Source organism: Aphelocoma coerulescens, chromosome 2, assembly GCF_041296385.1.
Source record: "Aphelocoma coerulescens isolate FSJ_1873_10779 chromosome 2, UR_Acoe_1.0, whole genome shotgun sequence".
NCBI lineage: Eukaryota > Metazoa > Chordata > Aves > Passeriformes > Corvidae > Aphelocoma > Aphelocoma coerulescens.
Genome location: NC_091015.1, coordinates 142,093,219 through 142,115,829, shown reverse-complemented (window position 1 = coordinate 142,115,829; position 22,611 = coordinate 142,093,219). Strand labels below are relative to the sequence as shown.

Here is a 22,611-nt window from a genome sequence, read left to right as displayed (position 1 = left end):
GCAAGGTCTAATCAGAAATAAGGTAATGTCACTATGAAGACCATATTTTGACCCGAACACACACTGTGCACTGCAATAATTCTGAAATTCTTTTGCACATCAGGCATCTGGTTCAGAAGCTTTTTCTTTAACTTATGGCCATTACTGTCAAATTTGCCTTTCTTCTGTTTCTAAATGACCCTTTGCACTTCTGTATAGAGGAAGGATTTATTACAGTTTTAAACCAGTGCATGCTTTTTTCTTTTTTCCTTTTTTCTTTTTTCCTTTTTTTTTTTCCTTTTTTTTCTTTTTTCCTTTTTTTCTTTTTTCCTTTTTTTCTTTGTTCTTTTTTCTTTTTTTTTCTTTTTTCTTTTTTCTTTTTTTCCCCCCTTCTGGTCTCTGCATGCAGGTAGAATGTTCTCAAACCTCACCAAGCAGGTTTTCTTCCAGTGTAAATTCTTTTTGCCCTCCCTCCCTCCAGCAGGTGTGGCTCGCAGTTGTTTTTGGCTCTGGGAAATGAACATTTCTGAGCATTATGTAAATATATTTCTGAATTGATCTTTGTTCTCTGTGTATGCTGAACTGTATTGATTTCTATCACTTCACAGACAGAACATTTTGGATGAATAGCTGTTCAAACACCTAGTAATTTCTACTGTTTTGTTTTGGTTTTTTTTTTTTAATTGAATTGTAGCATGATCCAATTCATTCTCATTTATTCTTCCCAAGAAGATCAACTCTTGATCATTTGCTTTAATGTTGACATCTCATGTTTCAAGCCCATGGTCATGTAACTGAAATTCCACTCCATTCTTTTGACTCGAATATTGACTTTTCAAGGTAGCTAATAACCAGACATTTCATTAGCCCACTTATCTTTTTATGTTTTTCAGTAGCATCCATTACATTAAATGTGTGCTCCTAAAAAAGTGTTTATAATTTTTTCTTGTGGTAATAATCTAGCCTCTTGATGTACAAGACGAAGTGGCTAATTTTCCCCTTACTGTGTGGCATCTTACTTAGGTTTGCATTTTATTTTTCTCATTCACATTTTTTTTTCTTTTAATTTTAGAGCTTTTGAGCCACTGGCAAAATTTTATAACTTCACATAGAGTTGCTTGGCTGCCACTCCTCATAGATCAAAAATTGAATCCTGAAGAAAAAATATGGGAAGATTTACACAACCTGTTAGCTTATCAGAACAGGGACTTGACAAAGCTTGTACTAGAGATTGAAAGATTGTGCAATAATACTTCTTAAGTTTCTGTTACACAATGAAGGTAAATTTCAAGAAAAACATTAGGAAGTATCTTCAGTTTCAAGTCTCACATGTAGCAAAGGCCTTTCAGCTTACAGTATGACAGAGCTGTGACCTGTCCCAGTGTCTGGTGGTGCAACTCCCAGGTAGTTTCACACTTCTCTATCCTCATCCTACTTGACATGTGAAGGTATTTCCTCACCTCTCTATCCAGGGAACACACAACAGCCCTTATGCCTCTTCAGGCTCATGCAAAGCCCAGACATCTTCAGATTGGCTATGGCTGACAGTGTTTCCTCGATCAACAGCAGCTTCTGTTTTCTTTTGCTGACACAGAAATGGCATCTGATACCAATCCTCTTCTCCTGTTTTTATTTAAAGAACTGTGACTTTCTGTAAAAGGCAAGTATCCCGTATTTCCTTAATTCCTAAATAAGAGCTAGTATAATCCCCTAGTACAGTATCACCCCAGCTTTTGCTCCTGAAAGGCCCTTCCCCAGTTCTGCAGGTGGGCTATTCACCAGGGTCCCTTGTCTCTGCAGCCTGCCAGGCTCCTGTAGAGCCTTGCAGTGAAGCTTCACCTCCATGGGCTGCATCCTCCAGAGGCTTCCAGTGCTGTCCACAACCCAGTCCCTCCCACCAGAGAGATGCCAGCTGGCAAACTAGATTTAAAACAGCCTCCTCCTAATATTTTGATATTTAATGATGAGATACTTAGCCTAGGTGCCAAGATTGTCTCTGAAAAGTAAAACAGTTTATTGTCTTACTGTGTAATTGAGCACCTGTGAATAATGTAGAAAAAAACCCCAAAACCTGAGAGCAAGAAAGGGCTTGAATTGCTTTTATGTCCCATCTGAGAGCAACTAGAAATTTTTCCTTCCATAAACGATTTTTTTATTGATTTACAGATAACACCAAGAAGAGTTAGTCTCACTTCTCTCCTGGCAACCCAACTGGTGATATGTAAAGCAAGGCAAATTTCTCTCACAGTACTATTTTTATGCTTTAAAGCCACACAACTATAGAATTTGCCAAGAATGAGATGTTTATTTGTTTAAACACTTGCAGCATCTATGACTTGCTTTAGGTATTTGGCAATAACTTACATGTATTATTTCTAAGGAGTGAAAAATCAACCATCACGTTAACATTTCTGAGATTCCAATGTACAGAGAATTTCAGTAATTTTATTTACATTTATAATCTTGTATCTGACTATTACTTTTCTTCTGTTCAGAAAGAAAATGAAGGCTTGTGTATCATGCCCAGAAAGTCAAGAGGCCATGCTGGGTTGACCTTTGCTTGATACCCAGTGCCCACCAAGCTGCTCTATCACCCTCCCTTCTCAGTGGGAGAGGGGAGAGAAAATAAGATGGAAAACAAATTGTAGGTTGGGATAAGGCAGTTTACTAAAGCAAATGCAAAAGTCTGTGCGTGCACAAAGAGGGGGAAAAAATAATTTTATTCTCTACTTTCCATCAGCGAGCAATGTCCAGCTAATTCCCAGGAAGCAAGGCTTCAGAACGATCACTCCTGAAGGCAAACTTTGCAACTAACAAATGCCCCACCTTCCTCCTACCTCTCTTAAGTTTTATAGCTCACCTGGTATCATCTGGTATGGAAATCCCTTTGGTTAATTTGGGTCAGCTGTCCAAGCTGTGTCCCCTCCCAGGATCTTGCCAGCCTACTGCTTGGGAGTGGAATGTTGGGGAGTCAGCACTGATGCTGTGCTGGCACTGCTCAGCAGTAGTCAAAATGTTGGTGTGTTATCAACACCTTTCCAGCTACCAATGAAGAGCACAGTACTGTGAGGACTGCTGTGGGGAAAATGAAGTCCATCTCAGCCAGACCAAATACACAGATACATGCAAAAAAAGATTTTGGCAAAGAACAGACAACAAAATAAGTTTCTCAGCTCAGAATTTTGTTTGGGAATGGTCTTATTTTGTATTTTTGGTCTTATTACACTCCCTGTAATGCCTGTTACCACCTGAGATGTCACCTCAGGTGTCTCAAATCCTTTAGAAACTTTGGTCCTGCACTGAAAAACTTCAGAGGATGGTACAGTGCTGTCTTGGTGTGACATGTGGCTCAGCACCAAGCACGACTTTGAACTCTGTGGAGGCAAAGACTGTCACATTTAGTTTGGTGCAGCTTGGAGAGTTTGTACTCTGTGCCCTGATACAGTCTGGGACCACAGTTCTGTCACTAACCAGTGCTTTGTAAGAGATGAAGCAAAAATGCAGAACTGCTGTACAATCATAGGGCAGGATCACAGCGGTGCTATTCTGTAACAGAGGCATATAACAAGAGTACATGGGGATGTTCTGAGCTGGGCAAACCAAACTGCACCCTTGATGCATGAAATTACAATCCTCCAAATGCCTTTGCAGTGTGGGGAGGGAATGAAGAGAGGCTTAAGTAATAACAATTGCCTATTCCATTGCTCTTTCTCTGAGCAGATATAAATAACACACAACAATTCTGGAAGCTACAGGGACTTGTATAAGATTAAATTACCCTAGTCAAGGTTAATTGAAGAGGAATGGTTAAATTCAAATTAGAAACAATGTATGTTACATTTAAATATGAAACCAGGAAGGAAGTATGACTTTCCAACAAGGATTACAAATGGTACTGCATATCAACAAACTATATTAGAGCTGGAACACTTGTTGTTATGGTCTAGCTTGCAAGGCTGGTGGATTTATTTTCCTTAGCAGTTATTGTCTTTTCCAGAAGACTAAGAATTAGGACTAGTTGCACATTCAGTGTGCCACACTGAAAAACTTAACATTCAAGAGAACATCCCTAGTTCTTAACTGCCCCTTTCTTTCATGGCACCCACTGGTGGGTGCACCTGTCCAGTGCAAGTGTCTGTGCTGGGTATTGTGCAACAGGCACCTCTGTGGTGTGAAGACCTCTCTGGAGGCTCTCTGTGTGCTCAGTAGGAGATCTGCAGGTTACCTTGCCAGCAGAAACTGGTGAAGTCTCAAGGGTTAGGCAGGGGCTCAAGGAACTTTGAAAAACATCAATTTTTCATTTGTCCTTGTGAATTTCTTAAATAAGTTCCACTGTGGAAAAAATCAGCATGATTCATGAGATCACACTTTTGATATTTCTAGGCAAGCAAAGGACAGTCTGAGAAGGCGAAGTGTTTTCCTTGAGTATACACTAGCTGGAATGTGACTCAATGCCTTGAAGTGCTCCATGGCAGACTGTTCTGCTGGAAAGCAAAAGTACTTCAGTCCAATGGTATCATTTGTTTGTTGGAAATACCTTTTCTACAAAAGAGTAATGTATGTGGACTATGGTCAAATGAGAATTTCTCACAGAACTTAAATGACCAAACCCTTTGGTTTTCTGCTTTTGGCAAACTATCTATGCCAAGAACTATGCATTAGAACAATTTAACACTAATATTACATTGACTCAAAGCATGTCTTCCAGCAAGAATTATATATTTTTTCACTTTGGCTAAGAATTTAGTTTTATTTTTAGATGAATACTATGGTTTGTATTTTCAAACACAGACTTTGAATTTTGCAAAGATCTGATCTAGTATTTTTTACTTTTCTTTTGCCTTTAATATTTAGCACTTATCTACTAATAAATCTTTGTTCATTAAGTGCTTTATAATTGCAAAATGTTACATGATAACTCACTACTAACGAACAGAATTTTAAAAAGAAATCCTGGAAAACAGAGTGTTTTATACAAACCATCACAACTTAACTGACATCAAACTGATGCACAGTACAGTGGTTAGTGCTCTAGTATGACTGAACATATGGGAGAACTTCAGATGATAAAAATTGTTCCAGATAGGAGATGTCAAGGCACAGTTCTCAATGCTGAGGCAACTCTATTTACTCTTAGCTGCTGTGGGTTCCACGTCTATGTCCAGGTCCGAGAGAGCACAGTAGAAGAGCTTCTGAACATACTTTGTTGTTGTAGCTGTACTGGCAAAAATGTGGGACAGAGTTATAATATATCCTAGATATGCATCTGGATTTTGAGGATTTGAAAACACTACACAGATATTAGGAAAATCTTAAAACACCTTAATCAATTGAATTAAGCATATGTTATAAATAGCTAAAGGCAAAAGAAGTCAATAATCAAACTGAAATTCTTGTTTAATCAGATTTCATCAACATTTTCATTGAATTTATAGCTGACTTAATTTATTCAAAATGAATAAAAATATTAAAGATATCCTTTCCAAGACTGCCTGAATTTGAGGACTGGCAACTACCCTTCAAGACAATAATTAATTATTTCATTGTTTCTGAAAATCTGTGGTCTCCTCTGATTTGATGTTCCATTCCTTGGATGGAAAGTGAAGAAGCAAAGATGTTCTGGTATTTCTGCCTTCCAGGGTGTTAAAAAGTACAGATTTAGTATTCACAATCCTACACGGCTTTTATTGAGCCAACATATTGAAATGGTTCAACACCACAAATATCAGATGACCACATGACATCCACATATGGGACTGTTTTGTGCAGGTAAGCATGGTTTTGTTTTCAGGACCATGTGATGAAGCAGATGATCTCAGACATGCCACATACCAAAGCATAGCAAAACTTCATAAAGAAAAGGATTTTAGGAAAAATTATACTCTCTTTCTTCTCACCAAGGTTTCAGCATGGTGACTAGGACATGATGTTGCTTACCAGAGAGCCAAAGTAGACGTTTAGGTCGTTTTTCAACTGGCAGATAGACTCCCAAATAATATGCAGGAATGCCTGAGAGGGCAATACCAACGCCAATAAGGGAATTGATTGTGTCACTGTAGAGAGGCACTATGACCAGGAAAAGGGAACACAAACAATATACTATAGGGAAGAAGAGGCTAAGCTGTGGAGACATAAAAACCAAAAAACAAACAAACAAAAAAACCAGCATTTGTTAAAAGATGCAACAAATACTCGACTGTAAAAATTCAGGCTTTGCAGATTAAACTCAGACATGTCAATAATAAAAGTATGTACTGAATCTTTTGACTGCTTACAGTCAGCATAATTTGTTAGCTTCGGTGTACACTGCTGAGAGCCTCTTATTTGGCACACATCTGAGCATTTGACTATTTCATTTTTTTCAGGCCTGCATAAACCCAGTTCCTTTACAATTAGTAAAAGATCAGCCTTTGAAAAAAGTACTTTAAAACTGAGCAGTAATGGCTATCTTTCTCTTCAACTTCAGTTCTGAATTTTTAAGGGTAATTTTGATTGGGAACTAGCTCACTAGACCTTCAATTACCATCTTGATGCTGTAGAACTAATGGACTGATTTACAACCATTTTGTGTGGTCACTTAAAAAAATATCATACCACAAATAAGGGAAGTTGGGCCACAAAGCTGATAAGAAGACTGGAGCACCTTCCCTACGACAACAGGTTGAGAAAGTTGGGGCTGTTCAGCCAAGAGAAGAAAAGTCTGCATGGAGACATCATAGCAACCTTCCAGTGTCTTAAGGGGGCCTACAAGGAAGCTGGAGAGGGATCCTTCGTCAGGAACTGTAGTGATGATAGGACAAGGAGTAATGGGTACAAACTGAAAGAGGGGAAATTTAGGTTAGGTATTAAGAGGAAATTCTCTACTGTGAAAGTGGTGAGACATTGGAATAGGTTGCCAGGGAGGTTGTGGAAGCCCTAACCCTTGCAGTGACTCAAGGCTAGGTTGGATAAATCCTTAGGCAACCTGGTATAGTGGGAATTGTCCCCACCTGTGGCAGGGATGGTTGGGACTTGGTGATCTTTAAGGTACCTTCCAAATCTTAACATTTAAGAATTCTATGATACTATGGAAGTTTTGATAACCTCTTTATGAATTTATTTTTCACCCATTTTTTTTTACTGTGTCTAGTAGTGAGCCTTCTCATGAGTCCAGGAGTTGACATTTGAATACCAGCTGAAACTGGTGAGAGTTTACTGGTATAAATACTTTTTTCCCCTATAAAGGTTAAAAATGATAAAAATCAACTGCTACGTTTCAGAAAAGGAAACGTTGTATGTGGAGCTGTGGTGTTGAATAAGCTGGCAAATGCTGACAGGAATTAAACAGTCATTGTGTATAATCTGACAGTAATCCTTAGTAGAGTCAGAGGCAAAACTGCCAAAAAGGCAAGATTTAATCTTTATCTTCCACATATTTTGTGGGAAAGTTTGGAAATTGAGTGTGCACACGCTTCAGGAAAATTTGGTCTGCTGTGGAAAATTGGGAAGTTTTCTAGCAGGAAGTACTTAGGATATTTTATGCCTTTGTTTGAACCTTTTTTAAATTAATCAGAATACTACACTTAAATGGAAAAAAATATGTTTGTAAAAATGAGGCAGGAGTTTTGGAAGAGAGATTGACAAAGAAGATATGTTTGGGGGGTGTGAATTTTTAATTCTCTTAATTCTTACTGCATCACTGCAGAGCCAAAATGCAGGTCATGGAGCCAACAAACAGGAGCCAGTGCATGCTTCTGTGTGCCTGCTGTGTGTTTCCATCCTTGCTTCCTGGACAATCACTGGATTAAAACTAGGAACAGCTTTTAGGCACACTTTGTTTCTGTGCAGTCTCCCTGGCCTAATTGATAGTCAAATGCTCTTGTAAGTCAATCATTAAACTTGCATTTTACTGTCTATGACCACTATGCAGTGGGAGGGAACATTCAAAATATATTTGATTATTTAAGCTAACTTCTGTGTGAGCAGAACTGTGAACATTTATGGGCTTTGGAGGGATTTTGCTGTGTTTGTTAAATCACGTAGGTTTGATCAGAGTGTTAACCTCTCTGGAGCCTCCATCACCAGCTCTACTGAGGCCTGCTATTCTTCCAGGATGGGCTAAGAACCACAGAAATTTATTTATTCCTTATTTGTGTGGAAACAAAAATTATTATAAGTCTGAATGAAAGAAGAATAAATGGGATATATAATTTCAACCTCACAGCAAAACTACCAGAAGAGATGTTCTTGTGGACTCTAAGGGGTTTTGCTCCTCCATCTTGTGTTTCGAGAGAATTTCTATGGGTAATAAATAATCTATAACGTAACTGGTACTGTTATGGTTGTGATATTAAAGATCATATAAACACAAGCATTAGTTGGCTTTTAGAGCTTTCTTCCTGTCTTTTTTACTTACTTTAACAGGCCGTGGTCTATGTGGCTGAGTATATCTCAGATATATTAGTCCTGCAATAGATAGACCCACAAAGAGCCAGTAGTTGAAGCAGTAGTAATTAATAAGGAGGAAAACATCTTCCACAAGGAGATAAAGTAAAGTCATTAAACCCTAGAGATAATAAAAACAAAGACTTTTTAATGTGAAAGTAAGGACAGAATAAAATTATAAACTGGCCTGTTTCCAACATATTTGTATGGGCTTAGGATATCAGGTCCTTGAAAGAAGGACATAGTCTGCTCATAAATTGAGACCATTAGAGTAAATTTTGTGCTCTGTAGGTGTGCAATACTGCCTGCACAGAAAGACCTAAACCACCAGGAATTCAATGTCTATTTTAACAGATGAGCAGAAAGAACTTCCACTTTCCACATGAAAAATGTAAATGGTGGTATATTAAGAGAGTATAGATCATCTTACTACTGTAAACAGAATCCCTGTGAGAAGAGTCTTCATAATGAAATTACAATTTTTAGTAAATTATTCTATGTCAAACAGGATCAGTATGATAACCTATTCATAAATGATATATAACACAGGGCAATGGCAGACACCAAATAAAAGGCACACTCAAATACATAGATTATTTATGAAAATTATTTCCACTAATTCTATAACTTATGGCACAATTGTGTGTCACAAGATCTCATTTGTATAGTGACAGCAGAAAAAAGTCAATAGGGCTATAGGCATCCAGTGGTAGAAATTTAATTTTAAGAGCTTTGTCACTTCTGTAAAAACTAGAGTTGTAGAACATCAGCCTGTGGCAGGGTCAGAGAGATGCTCCTGACATACTCTCCTCCAGTGACACTCTAAAAGGTCACATTAAAGACTTAAACAGCTCCTGTCTATACCATTACATATTTAGCCATTCTCTGTTTTCGCAGCAATGCTATTGTACTTCTCACTAATATTGTTGGGAGAGTGCATGAACATGAATCAAGCCATTCTCTTTCCACTGAAAAAAAAAACCACCTATCAGATAAAATAACACCATTCCCACCCCCTCAATGAGTTTTAGAAGTTTTAGAAGTTTTGTGGGCATTTGCAGAAGATGTCCCCAGGGCAGGAGAAGCCCACGAGAAGTCCAGGGCAAAGCAGAGATGTTTTACCCGAGGTCCAGACCCCAACTGTGCCAGCCAGGCATGAGGCTGAGGTGTCACTTACATTGAACAGGAGAGCAGGGACTGGTGTGAAGCACTTTATGTGAATCAAGCTCAGACTGACAGGGAGGTGTCCTTCCCTGGCTCCAACATAGAAAAGCCTAAAAAAAGACAAAGGGAAATCAACCGTACAGCCAAGGAATAGCTTTTTGCTTCCTGACAAGGCAAAGAAATAATTCTTTTATTACTCTGTTGTAAGTGCTGCTCTCTTCTCAAGTGGCTTTAGTTTATCAAACGGTGCTGATCGATTGTAACAATCTCTCCATCATAAATGAACAACTTGACATGGCAAAAATTAACTGTCACTTTTACCAAACAGCAGAAAAGAATGCAGATTAACAATACACGATTCCTTTTCAATTATTTTAAATAAATGTTATATTTCATACCGAGATGCTGCAATAATTGATGAGTTTAAGCCACTATAACAAGACATGGCCACTGCTATAGGAATTATCCACTTGGCATGACTAAGGGTTTCACCTCCAAATGTCTGTAACAGAAAAAAAATAATGGTGAGGCCTACTATGTTAAGCATATGGATAATCCTGAGGAATTCTCATGAAAACACAACAGCCCAAATGTAGTGTCATAGCCCATGCTTTTTTATGACACCCAATAATGACTTGGGAAATGAGAATTTGAAAAAGCTGATCAGTATCAAAATAAAAATTGCAGATATATTAAAAAAGATTTTAAAAAATTCTAAGCCTAGCTTAAGTCATTGATGGAAAAGAAGATGATGTATTGGCTTTAAAGTATTCTGACAAATCCCAACTGTAGTAATCCATGAATTATCATTTGACTTCTGTATAAAATATTGATAAGGTTTTAAAAAACATTTCAGTGCACACTTCTGCATTGAAAATATTTGCTGTGGTCCTGCAGCATTAAATGATACACACTGTACATCAGAATGATAACAAAAAAACCTGGTTCTCCAACCACCCAGACTTTCTACAGATCTTTGATCCTGGCAAAAGCATCTTTCCTATGATGTAGTGTTAAGAGCAGGATTTACAGAGTATGTAAGAGGATTGTTCAAGAGCAGATTTATTGGATACATTCTTGATATGCACCTTCTAATATACTGGTACTGTTACATAAAAAAAAAATGTTTGAAGCCGCCTTCAGCATGACAGTATTTCAGCTGTTTGCCAAGTATGCTACCTAAAATTTTCCTGTAGTGTGTTTTGTTTGGGTTATGTTCCACAACTTACCACAGCCACCGCATCACTTGTGAGGAGAGCTGACATGTCCAACACTACATAGTATGCTATATTAGTCAACAAGTAAATAATAGCTACAATAGGCATTGAAATTGCAATAGAAAGAGGTAGATTCCTGCAAAAGGAAAACAGAAGAATTATTTCATGTTATTTAAATGAGAAATACCTAAATGGAAGATTGGTCCCTGGTTCAAACATTTGTGAATGGATACCTCCATCATGTCTTGTAATCCATCATTTTGAAGCACGGGGTTACAAAATAACATGCAGCCATATGTGAGACAATCCCATAAAAGCTTAGTTTGTTGCTTGCGTGTCTGTCATAAGTTTAAAAAAAAACCCCTTAAAACATTCATACATGCAAATTTAATATACTGAATTATATAATATGAAGCAATTTAAGAGAGCACTCAAACAATGAGATTTAAATACACACCTAGGTATTTTCTTTTCTGACTCATAACCTACACATGTCCCAAGACAAGGTGGACTATATCAGCTTGAGTGGCTGATGCACACCAACTACCACAGGGCTGACGTCCCTACAGAAGGAAGGAGATGATATTTGCCCATGAAGAATACTGCTGAAGATCACATCATAAAAGCCAGAGAGCTTACTCTACTGGTGGCAAAAGATGTCTTGGAAAAATAATTCTGTCTAACTGAAAAGAAGTAGGGAGTTTTAGAGGGCTATATGGACCTTTACTTTTCCTTGCTTTCAGCAGGGATTTGTTCTCCTTCTTTAAAAATTGTAGTCTGAAGTGTAAGATGTAAAATACATATATATAGGTAAATGACTCATTAGTGTGATAAAACTGATGAATGGGCACAATAATCAGAAGGAGTTCTCCTACTTCCTCATTTGAAAAGAATAAGGTTTTTGCAGAGAAAAGAATTTGACTAATTTCCAATCACAAACAAATACAGAGTGGCTTGTCCTGCCATCACCTGCCAGTGATTCAAAGGAAAGTGAAGAGGTTCGTGTTTACCTCTCAGGATTCTGCATTTCCTCGGTGACATAGTTGAGCGTGTCCCATCCTGAGTAGGAGAAGAGGGCAGAGTAGAGAGCCAGGGCGATCATCCCTGGGTTCGTTGCCGAGCCCTCAAATGGAGCTCTCAGGTTTTCTGTTTCCCCTGTACAAATGGCAGGTGCCAATTTCCTGTTACATTTCAAGGATTACAACTTAGAAGGGCAACTACACCTGAAGTGTCAGCTAACCAAAAGGAAATAACCCCCACTGCATCCAACAGCATTACTGTATCTGAAAGTGCACAGCTTACATTTTTATTTAACAAACAGGAGAGTTTCAGTCAGATGTTCAGACAGCTACACTTGTACAGGGAGAAAACAGAACACATTTTCCCATGTTTGTTATTTGGATGTGACTTTTGTAATTTTACCAGATTTCACAGAGTCCTCTTCTGGCATTACTGCCGAGCCTACAGAAGGAGGGAGCATACCAAGGGCATGCACTACTCTGCCAGCCAGGATGAGGTACTTGGCAAACCCAATTTCAGTTCCTGAATCTGTCTCGTATTTCTTCCTAAAATCGGTGCTTTTATTTTCCAGATAAATCAGCGGCCACTAGAGGGGGACCTCCTGTAGGCATGGTTTTCAGTGGGATGCTCTGACCCACAAGGGTGTTCCCCAAAACTAAGAGATGAGACTTAAAAATCGTTCTTTTAAAAATTCTGCTGTAGTTTAGCACCACTGGTTGAGATGACAACCTGCAGAATACTGCAAAATAGGCGAAAGGTTAATGAAACTGCATAAGCCTCCACTGCCATCCTGGAAAGGGGAAGAAAGGCCTTACTGAGTTTGCAGAAGGAAAGTCTATTATTTAATGCAAATGGAATTGGGTTAGGTATTAAGGGAAGACAGAAGCATGCTGAAACCTCAATTAGGAAAGAAAGTAATATCTTTGTTGTAAAATGAAAGCACTGATTCGACTAAGGAGTTTATAGATAATACAAAGGCAATTCAGTCATTGAAGAGCAGGAGACTGAAGCAAAGAAGAGAAGCTATGAGATGTACACACTTTGGAGAACAAAAAAAGCAAAAGAAAGAAAAATCAAAAATGATCAAGAAAAGCTTATTGGGTTTTTTTGCTAAAGACAGCTCATATTCAAAATCAGAGATATTCAGAGTATTTTAACACAAGAAGTGTATCCAAGCACATCAGAAAGAATATGGCAGGGCTAAAACATCATAACTGTTCTCATTAAAACAGCTGCTGACCTTAAGAGTCATTGACCTGGTCACAGCTTCCTCCAGAAGTCTACATTATTCCTCCTCCCAGTCCTTCCTGTATTTAAGTGCTCAGTTCTGCTTAAACAAAGCAGAGATGAGACCTTTACTACCAGTAAAAGCTCTCAGCATTTCGTGTTCCTCACCATAATGTTTCCTCTGTGCTTTAACCCTCCCTGACCCCACAGAGCAATGCAGAGGAAACAAAGTGGGCTTTATGTGGGACCAGAGGGAGCAGCCCCTGGGTCCAACAGCATACCAGTGAGTGGGACAGGAGTTTTGAAGGAGGCAATTTGAAAGCAGGGGCAACGCTGCTACAGAGCTGACACCACAGAACCACACCTTTGCAAAACTGCAGCAGTTTTGTGAAGGGAACTACTCCTTCCTGCAACTGTGGCCCTTAAGCAATGCTGCTTCCCTGAATCTTCACATCCCTGCCCTTAGGACTGGGTTTGGTTGTCCAGGTTTCTTTAGACTTCAACCAACTGGTAACACCTGATATGCACAGATAATGGCTAAACAAAAAAGCTTTCTTGAAGTCTGGTGTAGCTGCACAGTGTAACAGCTGATGCATCTGCAGCCAAGGAAAGAAGGAGGCCCGCAAACAAGGAAAAGCCAGCATGCTCCTTTGGTTTTATAAGCTAATTTAGCAGGAGAAAAAGATAATTCCTAAACTGAAGAGGGGAAACCATCTTTATTTCAACTGAGTAAAGATAAAATGGCTATGCAACTTAAGAATTTCAAAGGAAATAAAAATGTAAAAACCTTAGTAATCTAAGCAGCAGAACTAGAACTGGAAGGGACTTCACTGTGCCAGAGGCCCAAATTAATAAAAGCAAATCTATTGCCATATGCAAAGATCAGAGAATCATAATAAACTACTCTCCAGCTTTTCAGTGCGTTCACTTCAGCCCAGTTATTGCTGATAGGAAGTGGTTCATCTGCCTTACAGTAACACCATACCACAGTGATTCACAGAACTGCACTGTTACAGTCTTCTCTGTTTCTAGGAACAAACATGCCCTCTCCCAAATCCCACCTATGATTTACCCTCTCCGATCCTCTCCCTGGGCAGGGTGCTGTGGCCAGGGGTGGTGCTGGTGGGGTGAGGTGGGGGGAGAATGGTGGTGGTGGGAACTGTGAGGAGCAATGCAATTTGTGTTTCACTGTCCTGTCGTAAGACAGGTAGCAATGCCTAAGTCAGACACCGAGGCTGACTTTAAACTAGTCAGCAGGAAAGTGATATTAATTCAGCTGCTATTTGCTATTCAGACCAAGCAGCACAGGACTTGGCCTGAATAATTAACCCCCGATTGCTTAACAAGCCATAAAATAGATGTGATCTTCCTATGGCAGGCTTTTTTCTTCCCAGAATAAACAACACTTCATATTTAAGTCTTAAGGATCTCCCTGCATGGATTTTGAAACTCATATATGGTTCATTTCATAGAATTTAGGTAAATTAAAATTATTCTTACCTTTACCAATTTTGTAAAGTCCAACAGATATCACCAAGATAAGAGCCATAACTTTTGCATATGTGAAAACATCTTGTACACGGGTACCCCACTTCACATTAACACAATTAATAAACGTTAAGGAACCTGCAGAGAAAAAGAATATGCGTGAAAGAAACACTGGATGTTTAACATCACTTAAGTCATATTTCAAATCCACCTTTCCAGATACCACTCCTCTTTCAAGGAGTAAAACTGAATCAAATTTTACCACTTCAGGACCACACAGATTTATTAAGATGAAATACCTGGTTTAAAATTCACAGTGGTTTTCTGAAGACTACTGTTTTCATGACAGTAGGTAAGACAAAACACATCAGTTTTTGAATTTTAGGGCTAACTCATTCTCCTTTTAAACAATATTTAAATTTTATTAAACCCAACAGAGTTGTTCACATGCAAGTGATAGTATTTCTTTATATCCTGTATATCACAAATTTCTTCATGCTGAGTTAAGCTCTAGTTTAGGTACAGAATAAGGACAACTTCTGCACAGAAACAGTTTGGATGCTGTGGACAAGATACTGCATTGAGCCAGGCCATCATGCTATTACTCTGTGCCAATGGCTTAGAAGTCGGTTCATTCACTCTTTGGCCCTGAGTTTTGAAGATTGCATAGCACTTACTTACAGAGTCCTCTCAAGTCCCAGTTTTGACAGAATCTCACAAAAATAACAAAGTAGTTGGTTGCAGAGAGCAGGTGGGATCAACCTGTTTTCCTTTCCTCCTTTTGTTTTGTCCCTTGGCTGGCAGCAGGTCCAGCCAGGGGCTGAGCCATATGCCCATCTGCTCTCACTCTAGCACACACATATGGCATTACAGGCAACTTCTCCCTCTTGCAATCCCATAATTCAAAACAGAGACAGATGAGGAAAGGTAAGGGTAGGCATTGGTACCAGGTATGAAGCCCAGCTCCTGGAGTAGAGAGCAGAACAAACATGGCATGGTGACCTAGAGTGCTCTTAGGTGTGGATCAAAGTGGGCTATTTCTTATCTAGAAGTCTTGTTGGTCTTTGCTTCTGTTTCCTCCACCTGCCTATAATCTATACTTCAGTTTTGAAAGGAAGAAAAAGGGTTTTGTAATGCTCAAAATGAAAATAATTTAGAAATCATTCTATATTGGAAGAAAAAGGGTTTTGTAATGCTCAAAATGAAAATAATTTAGAAATCATTCTATATCGTAAAGACACTAGCATGCAACCACACATGCTCAAAGAACTCCTTGCCTTCATTTTCATAAATGAATCTGTGTATGTGACAGTGTCTTATCAGCCAGTTAGGCCAGTGAACTATAGACATACTTGTATCTCTAATCAGCAGTCACAATTTCTCCCTGACAAATTGTTGCAATTCTCCTCTCCCCTTTAGTAATCCCAGTCCCAAACACAATACAGCTGAATAAAAGATTATTAGTTTCTAAGAACATGTTTTAGATAGGGAATAATTATTTTCACAGAATGCAGAGAAATAGAAATTTGGCCACATATAATTACAGCTCTTAACTTCTAGCAATCACTACTTACATATACACGCAGCTGCAATCAACCTCACTGCATCATATGGCGGTTCACAATGGGGAAAAACTGGCTGAACAATATAGTTAGCAAAGGTGATTGCTATCACTGCCTGAGTTGTTGGTTCGATAATTAGCAAGGAAGACCAGAGTCTGATGAAGGCCACAAAGGCCCCGAACGCCTCCAGGATATAGGCATAACTGCCTCCAGATTTCACAATGGATGTTCCCAGTTCAACGTAACACAAAGCCCCAAACAGGGAAAAAATCCCACCTAGCGCCCAGATGACTAGAGAGAGTCCATAGGAAGCACTGTACATTAAAACACCTCTGGGTGATACAAATATCCCAGAGCCAATCATGTTCCCTACAATTAAAGAAACTCCATTTAGTAGTGTGATTTCTTTTTTCATCTGCACTTTTTCACTTGTCTGTGCCATAGTGTCCGTTTCAGCTTCTGCATTCTTAGTTCTGGATTTTTTGTCGCAGCATATTTGCCAAGGGGTTGGCATCTTCAAATCACATCACCTGAAAACAAGAGGAGAGAACATCTTTTGTAATGCATATGGCATCAGAGACATGGATAAGATAATTCACATACAGGGCATGAATGATACAAAGAACAACTATTTCGCCTGCTTTTATCTTGCAGTCCAGGAATCGCACACTAGCGAATTTTCTTCACTTTCACAGTTGTATACCTTTTCAATGGGTAAATATGAGGCCACTGTCCTTGGGTATAGATTCTAAAGCTTTTGTTAACTCTCAGTTCACTATTATTGTTTGTTTTGAACTGTAATTCTATGTTATGTTATTGAAAATATTTTAAGGAAGAAGGAGACACTGTACCTCTGGAAACATGTTCTAATACAGCTGGAATGTCCACTACAAGAATACCTCTTCCTAAATTTTGTTCTTACCCCAGAAAGAATTTTATTTCATTATTATTTGTTTCATCAAATGACATTCACTTGAAAACTGTTCTGCTGGAGAATACCAGAAAAAAGACAGAAAAAGATCCTCCAAACCTCTAATCTCACAAGGTAAATGTAAATATGAGGGTAAAAAAAGAGTTTTAGCTGCTCCTAGAAATGGGATTGCTGCTGCAGTGAACAATGCAGCTTGGTTAGCTATTAACCTCACTTGACTTCTCAGGAGAAGCCAGTAACATTCATAGGGATTGAGTCTGGAACACTCTGTCCTGGAATGCTTCTGTGTAAGAGAGTCCAACAAAACATGCCTTAAAAGCGTCTCCCTCTGGTGCTTGCAGGACAAGATCCAAGTATGCTGGGAGCTGGGAAAAACGCCCTAACTGCACAGCTGCATGGATCAATAGGCCTTGTGCACACATGCACAGCTCTGGGGCTGGGGTCCCCGGGGATGAGGAACCCAGGACTGCAGTGACTGCCTCAGTTCTTGGGTCCTGCTGATGTATAAGGGTGCTTAGACCAACGGCTAATTTTTGGTGCCTGTCTCAAAAAACATTTGTTTCTCCTTCCCTTCCCCCCTCCACACACACTCTAAAGCACTTCTAAAGATAACTTCCTCAAAATCCTATGAAGTAGATCCAAGTCCATTGAGTAGAACAAAGCTCATCCATGCAACGCTGGCAAATCCCATTTGATTACAAATGTTTACACATTACATTTGGTTCACAAATTTATGTTGTTAAAATGTGGGTCAATGGCCAGTTTAAAACAATCTGGCCTACCCAAACTTCCTGAAAGGTTTGCTTTCCTTTGTAAAGTATGAGTGTTTTAGCAACCCTGAATATAATTCTGTGTGTTCCTTCCCAGCTTTTTTGATGCAACTCGCTTTCCTAATTGATCAAATAGCAAATGAGGCCTGATGAGTATTAAAAATTAAAAGATGTCAAACTCTCTTTGAAGATTAAATGCTTTTCTCATCCCAATGGCACTTTCTCTAACCGCAGGAACACTGTGGGAACACTGGAATAAAGTTAAATATTAACTCTTGTCATAAGTGTCCAAGCATGACTGCAGTTTCCCATCTTTTTTTTGCTGACCTCCTCTTCACACACAGGTGACTCCTCTTACTTCTCACATCATCCTCTCTGAATAAAAAACATCATCCTGCTTTGCAGAGAGAAACTTCATGCATCCAACACACCATTGATATATCTTCCTTTAAATTCCTGATAAGCCTTACCTGTTTCCTTCTGTGTGACAGAAAAGAGGAAAAAGTCACCCTCCCCACCCCAAAATACAGGCCAATACTTCCAGAACCCCTGTCTCCATTTCTGTTCTCAATGGCTACGTGAAATGTTGGCAGAAGCCCCTCCCATGGTGGCTGCTGTCCAGAGAGCACATCATGATAACAGCATGCCAAAAATCTGGGCATAATTCTGTATTAATACAATTTTTCCAGCATAGCCAGTCGAAAATCATCTTGTGCTTCTTATGCTTGATCTAAGATTTTTTTTAATATGTTTTTTTTCAGATTTTAAAATGCAAGCTCTGGCTGTGAGCTGAAATGCACAAATATTTCAGTGGGTGCAGCTCAAAGGGTGTGAGAATTTAAAATGCAGTTGTTACCCAGGTGATGTGAATGTGGAGCTATGCAAGTAGTGATCAAATCCAGTGTCTATCCTGAAATGAAGTCTCACTGATAAGTGAGATACAGTTATTTTCCTGTAAAAAAGAATACATCAAGTAATTGGTAGCTACAAGTAACCTGCATATGTGGTATCAAACCTGAACTTTGACGTCTAGTACAGATGGCCTGGTAGCTAAAGGGAATTTGATCATTTAAACTGGCAATGCTTCTAAATTCTAGTAGCACTTTTACAGTCTGCAGCTTTCAGGAAAGAAAAAGGTAAAGATTAAATTGTTTTCTTAAGTATCACAATGTTTTGCATATTTTTCTCTTATCTCTTGTGTCACCAAGAAATTATTTCTGATTTCTGAAAATGTGTAACTGGAGCTGTGTAGGGAAGTACTTCTTCCATAAATGACAGTGGATGAAACCATTACGAAAGAAAACCAATTAGAAGAAACAGTTCAAAATTCAGTACTTTGAGAGATGTCACATTAGCAAAACTTTTACCCAAACCCTCAGGTAAGTCCACAAATAGGTATGGCCTGAGAATCAAAGGATGAGAGAAACAGTTTCCATAACCAAGATGTGCAAATTCACTGTAATTAATTTATATAACCTGAAAGTAGAAATTTTTTAACAAAATATTTTAAACAGCTTCTGCCTGTCCTTATTCTCCAACACAAGCACAGTATTTCCAGCAGCTTTGATAGTGCCCTGATTTCATTCAGTGCCATCACAATGTCAAAGCAGTTACTGATTTCTTTAACCAGGTCTATGTCTTAAATAAGCAAGATGCACTGAGTTGTGACTCATGCTAGCTCTCAGCAAAGTCCTCATGCTATTAAGAAAATTAGTGGAATATAGGAAATAGCTGCATGTACAGATGTCTCTATATAATAGCAAAATAATAATTTTTTTTGTCAAGTATATAAAGAATTTACTGCTGTTACATTCCAGGCAGTGATGAAAACTATTTGTGGATATGTCCAGTGCCTGTTGACTAACTCTTTATCTCATTAATAACTTCTGCTATTTTGTTCCTACTGAACCTGGCCAATAGTCCTGTCCTACTGTTGTCACTGTCACTTCATCCTCATGCCACCATCTTCCCTTTCTGGGACCATCACTGTTGCTTCTGCCTCAAACTGGTGTGCCAAGAAGCTTAAGCTGAGAAGCTTAAGTGTTCAAGAATGTTTCAATAGGTCTTCTGCATAATTTTGACATTTAGGTCACATTTTGAGGGTGCACATAATCCAAGTGAGAGCCAGCAGAAGCTACTAACTGAGAGAGCTTATTGGAAACAACCATCACAGCTGTAATAAGGTGACTTCTTACAGGAGTGGCCACTTTCAGTTGTAAAATCCTGTATTATAATAGATGACAAATACTTACAGTGAATCTTTAGCATTCAGAGTGACTTCCCGAGACCAGAAAGTTTTAATTTATGCAGTAATTAAAAAACTGAGGTTCTTTGCATTCTGCTTTAACATGGTTTGGTATTGTGATGATAAAACTTTATGGCAGCAAAAATACCAGTATAGGTATTTTAGTAACTCTTGAGCATGAAGCCTGAAGAGCAAAGCATAAAAGCTTCCTGATGCTAAGGAAGTTCCTTGCTCTCTTGGCCCCATGGACTGTGACAAATAGAAAGAGCTGCTGGTTTCTGGAATCAATGTACCAGAGTGCCTCAGACCGCAGCAGGCTGAATGACACAGCTGCCAACTCGTGCCTTTGCCTTTGTGTCAGCGAGTGAGCTCTGTTACAGAACTTCAGAACCCTATTTTCATGCAGGTCTTCCTTTTTCCTAGGGGCTCTCTCAATAAACGGACGGAAATTTTCCTCTCAGGGAAAGCACAAGGCCTTGAGAGCCCAGACAGCCATAATGGCCCTAAATTCTTTGCAGCTTCATGTTTAACTCCCAGCTGTGTGTGCAAAAAGCAACAGAAAGGACCTTGGAGACGGACACCTGAGAAATTAAAGGAAACAGTAACACAGGTGATTCTCAATAGCTCATTTCTTAAGCCACTGCCAAAAGTCATACAAAAAAGTGAAGAAGGGACAGGTTGATAGTAGTTGAAAACTAGAGCTGAAATCAAAGACAGTTCTTCCATGAATTACTGTAGGGCTGGTTTGGCAGGGCAGGATTTTCTCAGACACTTCCCATTCTTCAGGGGTCTACAGCTCATGAGTGATTGCTTCCTTCTTAAGGAGGTAATTAATGATTCAGCAAGGCTTGGTCAGAGAGTGCTTGTGTACTTCCATAGGAACTCACAGACTTGTGAAGTCTTATGAACAGCTCCATAGTCTTCCAGAGGGACTGAGATGCCTCTATTTGTTAGAGTGTTTTGAAATTCTCATCTTTTAATTCAAGAAATATAAGTAAATCAATGAGGTCTCAGAGATCAATTATTGTTGCCTTCAGCAGATTCCATTAGAAGCTGAGTGCATTTAGAAAGTTAACTCCTATGAAAGATGTTGGAACATGCTGGACACCAAATTTACTCCTCATTTCAGGGTCTTTTGGTGAATTTTGTCTACCTCCACATAATTTCTCAATAATAAGTGTGCTATGCCACTAATGAACCAGGCAAAGTCAAACCAGCTAGGAAAACTGATAAGCCCCAATATTTTCTAGTTTCAGTCAAAAATTAGAGAGATTAAGAATCACATTTAAAATCTAGCACATTTTAATTATGTGTGTATTAGAAATCAATGTGCATGTAGAAAACAATTGTAAAAGTCATAAGCAATCTCTTATTTTCTCCAAGTACATTCTGGGCAATATTCTCCTGCCTGTAGAATACTGACCAAAAGTTAAAAAACCCAAACATATACATTTATATTAATAGCTATTGGAACATGAAATCAGATGAGCAAGCAGTTTTCAACATGACCAAAAATGCGTAGTTCAAACTTCAAAACACTACTACTGAGTATGAGCATTGACAGGTCTCAAAGGGAGTATTCATGGCAGATTGTACTGTTGAACATTCCCAAGGAGGAAAGCAAGCAAAACAAGATTATACGTGAGGAAATAGCACAAAATAAAATCCTCTCAGAAATTATAATACTGAAAACTCAAACAAAAAACTCACTTGGATCTCTTCTGAAGCAAACATTTCTCATTCAATAGGAAACAAGCACATTTGGTTTTCAAATTCTATGTTTTTAAAGTATTTAATGAATCACACATTCACACGCTCCAAATGCATTACTATGGTCATAGACTGGCTTTCCCACAGGAGGGACATGCTCCGCCCCCAGCACTCCATTCCCACCCCAAAGCAAATCACAGAGGAGTTTTGAGAGAAAAGCTCCTGTAGCCCAAATCCAAGGAAGGTATTAAAAGGAGAAGATAGCAGCTTACCAGAGGGTAGGTAATATGCTTGCTTCCTTTAGCAGAAAGGCTGCTGTAATAGAACAGTGCCTCTCAGGTTGCTGCTCTAAATAAACACCCCTGTTTCACTGGGATGGGTGAGCTAACACTCATGTGAATAGCCTCTTCTCTCACTCTCCTTTTAGCCTTGCCTTACCTGCTATTTTTATTGCAGTAGTATGAATACTAAAAAAAAGTAAAAATCAATGAGAGCTTTCAAGAAAGATCTCAGGCTCTCCTGGAGTGTGGTTTCTCCAAACAGCCTCAACTGAGGTCATTAGTAGGCAGAAGCAGGCGACTGCTGCTCTCTATTCCTTAGAAAGTTGTGACAGAAATAAAACAAAAGGAAAGTTGGGAAAAAAAATCCTTCATCCATGTGTCCCTGAAACCATGAATAACATGCAATAATGCAGTCTAATTCCTTCTTGCTGATTTAGAAAGCCACAATGAGATTTTTACTAACACTACACAAAGATATTTATTCTGGTGGCATAACTTGCCAAATCAGAAAGACTTTCAGAGTGGTAGATAACTGAAAATCATAGATATTATTTAATTTCAAACAACCAAATGTTTTGCTGTTTTTTAAAAAA

At 38.8% G+C, this 22,611-nt stretch overlaps 1 protein-coding gene across 9 annotated transcripts in view; it reads right to left on the bottom strand.

The window, feature by feature from the left end:
* Window positions 1–2,621: 2,621 nt before the first annotated feature.
* LOC138105285 (Y+L amino acid transporter 2-like) overlaps window positions 2,622–22,611 on the bottom strand; it is a 24,195-nt gene continuing 4,205 nt past the window's right edge. For 3 of the 9 annotated variants that reach the window (XM_069005056.1, XM_069005057.1, XM_069005059.1), the window contains 9 exons: window positions 16,094–16,611; window positions 14,532–14,657; window positions 11,795–11,939; window positions 10,797–10,920; window positions 9,966–10,069; window positions 9,581–9,677; window positions 8,375–8,524; window positions 5,917–6,100; window positions 2,622–5,194 (listed from right to left, as the gene is read on the bottom strand). In XM_069005056.1, the coding sequence (XP_068861157.1) occupies window positions 5,103–5,194; window positions 5,917–6,100; window positions 8,375–8,524; window positions 9,581–9,677; window positions 9,966–10,069; window positions 10,797–10,920; window positions 11,795–11,939; window positions 14,532–14,657; window positions 16,094–16,595 (1,524 nt within the window). In that variant the 5' untranslated portion in view covers window positions 16,596–16,611 and the 3' untranslated portion in view covers window positions 2,622–5,102. Of the gene's footprint in view, window positions 5,200–5,916; window positions 6,101–8,374; window positions 8,525–9,580; window positions 9,678–9,965; window positions 10,070–10,796; window positions 10,921–11,794; window positions 11,940–14,531; window positions 14,658–16,093; window positions 16,612–21,737; window positions 21,763–22,009; window positions 22,206–22,611 lie in introns of those variants that run through there. The other 6 variants (XM_069005060.1, XM_069005061.1, XM_069005062.1 and 3 more) reach the window with 6 other exon arrangements.